Raw genomic sequence first — 3,996 nt, 5'->3', positions numbered from 1 at the left:
GCTCCGTCGCTCCGCTCTGAGTTCCTTGGAGATGGTAGAGGGCATGCGCCAGATGATTAAATTCAAAGCAGCAAAACATGCGGAAATGATCCAGGATTTCTGCGGATCATTAAAAATAATTACAATTCATAATTTTTTTTGGATTTTTTCATTAAATTCATTAATTTTTATGGGATTTCGGTGTAACGATCAACATAAACCGAACCGAAAACCGTGACCAGAAACCGTGAACCGAACCGTGGATTTAGTGAACCGTTCCACCCCTAGTAAATAAACGAGGAAGAAGCAGTAGAGATAAACACTGTAGACTCATTTTAACAGAAACAAACACAGCAATAAAGAAGGTGATGGTTAAACTGGTGGAGACGATGAGCTGAACTGGTTAAAGCGGTGAGGTGTTGTGAGTTTTTCTGATTGGATAACCGTTACATCCAACATGCTGCATCTTCATCTTTAAAAACAGTTCATAGTTCAGTCTGTTAAGGGCGGTTTCATTCCTCCACTTCCTGTTTATTTTCATTAATCATCAGTTTGTTAAATTATAAATGGACTGTTTTTTATGGGGTATTTCTCACTAACATTTCTACTAAGCTTAATTTAGCAAAGAATATATTTCTTCTCATTCAGATTATACTTTACTTTAAGGCTGAGACAATTAGATTAATCTATTATTGAAATAATCAACTAATTTAGTAATTGATTAATCGTTAACTGGAGTATAGAGACTGTAAAGCGTTCCATTAGCTGACAGAGCGACCAAATTAGAGAAAAATTATACAAAGATTGTAATAAAATATATAAATTTTGTATTTAAGATGAAAAACTTTGACTGGAAAACATCCATGTTTCAATCTGCTCCAGAACTCCTCAAGTGGAAAAGTTTTAGCTTCACCTGTTTAATTTTTTAAGAAACCTTTGGCTATCTGATTATTAATCAATTAAATAATAAAATAATCGACAGATTAATCGATTAATCATTATATGCATCCCTACTGCCACCTACAGGTCAGGCATTGTTATTTTTTCAGGGTTTTTCCAATAACATTTCACTCTCATCTCGTTTTAATCAGTTTCCCTCAGAAGGAGCTGAAAACATTCATTCTTAAACAAAGAAGATTGTGAAGCTCTGATTGTTCTGCCTTCAGCAGGGAAGCAAACAAAACGTAGCAGCTGTGATCTCCTCAGGGCGCTCAGCTGAGGTTATAATGAGGACAATAAGAGGAGCTCTTCAAAAACAATCACCTCGTGCAGAATAAAGAAACAAAAAACTCTTTTTGGATCTGAGAGGGAAAACCTGGGTATAGAGCAACCTTCACCTACATCTTTGCAGGTAGAAAACCAGCATAAATCTTTGGTCTGAAAGCATGATAATTGGTAGAAAGCTGCTGCTGTTTTAATTCACAGGTTTCCTTTATGGATTATTCTGGAAACGTCCCACTTTAAGCCGACAGCAGCTCTGTCACTTTCTCAAACATCTCAACCTGGAAATCACTTTTTTCCCTCCTTATAAAACCCAGACATATTTTTTCTTTGGTCTTTGTGCATGTTCGGTTAAATTTACCCAGAATGCATCCCAAAAACATCCCCCCAGGTTTCCCTCATTGTGAGATTCGGTCTGATTGTTCAAACTACCACCTGCTGCAGTGCAGACCAACACAATGCTGCTCTCTCACTGAGGTTTAAAACGCCGCGTGGCGTGCTCAGTTTATCCAGGCGTAGGTGTAAAGGCCATTCTTCCTCCACAGCTCGCAGCGAGCCGACGAGTAGTTCTGCGTCAGCTCCATGCGGTCGGACAGCAGAGCCATGGCTGCCGGGTACTCCGGCCACGCCGCCTCCATCTTTCCTGGAACACAACCAGAGAGAACGGTTTAAATGGCTGGAAATGGTTCAATTAGAATAACTGATTAATCCAATCAACTGTTGGTAGACGATGAGGTTCCCATCAGATCTACAGCTGAGGTGTTAACAAAGTTCTACTAATTCATTGTTAAACATAAGGTCAAAGTTCAGTTTAGCCAGTTAAAAGTGACCTAGCGCACCTTTATAGTTCATTTTTTCAAAAATGAAAAAGTTCCCAAACCTATAAATGAACTACTTCAATTCATTTGGTAAATGAAGCCACAATCCTCATATTTCCCCTTTTAAAATGTGTGATCATAATATATAGAAGGAAATTGTAAAAAACAGGATCAGTCAGTTAAGGATCAGTCAGGATCAGTCAGTTAAGCCTTTATTTAGCCAAAATACACAGAACTTCTGAAACATTCAGGTTCTGCTGAAAAGATCTGGATCAAAATGATGTCTTCCATTCCTCATTCAGTAGCAGATATTTCCCATCATAACTGGGATGCTTTACCTCCATGTGTGGCTTTAAATTCGAAGTGGACATGGCTGACCTACGCACCTGTGTGTTAAGTCCCAGGGGGAACAGTTTGCAGTAAAACATGAGTTTTTATTTTGTCCCAGTCTTCCTTTGTTTGTTGATCAAACTCTGTCAAGCACTCTGCTAAACTAGCATTGGAAATAGCAGCAGACTAGTGCTAGCAGTGGATATGCAGCTCTGTCAGGATGTTTACCGTAATAAGTGCCGTAAAACGTTATCAACTTAACGCCAACGTGAGCTGTGTGTGTCGCTCATTATTCTCAGGTTGAACGTCGCTGTGGTTCACGTTCATTACTTCAAAACTGATCCGTTCAGTTCACTAAAAATAGGGAACTCCGTTTATTGAGCACGATCATATATAATCACAGATGGACGAATAAATAAAGGCGTATGGACAGACAAACAGACAGGCTGCTGGTCAATTACGTACATAACGGGGCGGATTAGATTATGCATAATTGAAAATATGATATTTGCGTATTTTTCCAGGCAAGAAAAGGCATGACAGTCATTTTAGATAATTTTGCTTTAATAAGTAAAATAAAAAATGTCTAAAAAGTATAAATAAATGAAAAACTTATAAAAGACATCAACATGGGAGATTTTAAACTTTCTAACGCCTCAGGGCAGTTATTCCATTTAAGGCCGTTTTAAAATAGAACTAAGTGAACACAGCAATAGGAAGTAGCTCTACCTGTCTTGGCGAAGGTGACCAGGTGGTTTGTGAGGAGAGTCTGGAAGCTCCGGTCCTTTTCCGACAGAGGTTTGGGCAGAATGGAGTCCAATCCTCCAAAGAAGGCCAGAGCATCCAGAGAATGGAAGGAGAAGCGGCTGGAGAACGGCAGCAGGTCGCTGGACGTGTTGGCGGGTCCGGATGGGGTGTGCGTCACCACGTAGCGATAAACGGGACTGCTGAGAGCCGCTAGCAAACAGAAACAGAGGTTTGCTGAGTTTAATCTTAACAACAGAGTATTCACAGCAACAGCTCCAAATAGGCTCATTAGCGCCCCCTACACATGGAAGAAAAGATTCAGACCTGGCCATGGCTCCTCCTAAGCCCACATGAAGGAAAGCAAACTCAGCTCCATCCTAACGCTTCTGTTTATTTCTGTGGGAATCTTTCACCATCTCATGATTCAAACCAATAAAAACTATTTTTCATTCAAAACTACTTTCGATTTTGCAAAGAAATTTCTGAGCCATTACCTGATCATGATGTTTTCCATCTGCCTTGCGAGACAGAGCAACAAATCTTCACATTCATTATAACGTTTTTAACATTATCTATTCTAAGATGGAGTTTTTGCAACTTACAAAAAAACCAAAAACAATGTGAATAACAAAAATAAAAGATAAACACTCTGATACAGATACAGATAAAATCTGGCCCTGAATTGCTAATCTACTTAGCTAGCTATAAAATATTTTAAACCAAAAATAAAAGGTTCTGTATAATAGAAATGGTTAGATTTTATAAATTCTTCATAAAGTTGTGTCACGGCCTTCCCACTGAAAACTGTCCCACTGTCTGCAACATGCAGGTCATCCTCTTGTTCTCCACCAAACTATATGGCCTTAGATCTTTGGCTAGCAGAGAGCTTCGTAAACCCTGC

General features: G+C 39.2%; 1 protein-coding gene across 1 annotated transcript in view; it reads right to left on the bottom strand.

Moving 5' to 3' along the window:
- Positions 1–1,324: 1,324 nt before the first annotated feature.
- Positions 1,325–3,996, bottom strand: part of LOC107090935 (para-nitrobenzyl esterase-like) — a 33,402-nt gene continuing 30,730 nt past the window's right edge. The window contains exons 9-10 of the mRNA XM_015384588.1: positions 3,078–3,305; positions 1,325–1,843 (exon numbers count right to left, since the gene is read on the bottom strand). Of these exons, the coding sequence (XP_015240074.1) occupies positions 1,701–1,843; positions 3,078–3,305 (371 nt within the window). The 3' untranslated portion in view covers positions 1,325–1,700. The remainder of the gene's footprint in view (positions 1,844–3,077; positions 3,306–3,996) is intronic.

This window comes from Cyprinodon variegatus, unplaced genomic scaffold (assembly GCF_000732505.1).
Source record: "Cyprinodon variegatus isolate N-32 unplaced genomic scaffold, C_variegatus-1.0 Scaffold317, whole genome shotgun sequence".
Classification (NCBI taxonomy): Eukaryota; Metazoa; Chordata; class Actinopteri; order Cyprinodontiformes; family Cyprinodontidae; genus Cyprinodon; species Cyprinodon variegatus.
Note: the sequence above shows the minus strand (reverse complement) of the source record. Positions and strands in the feature narration are given on the sequence as shown.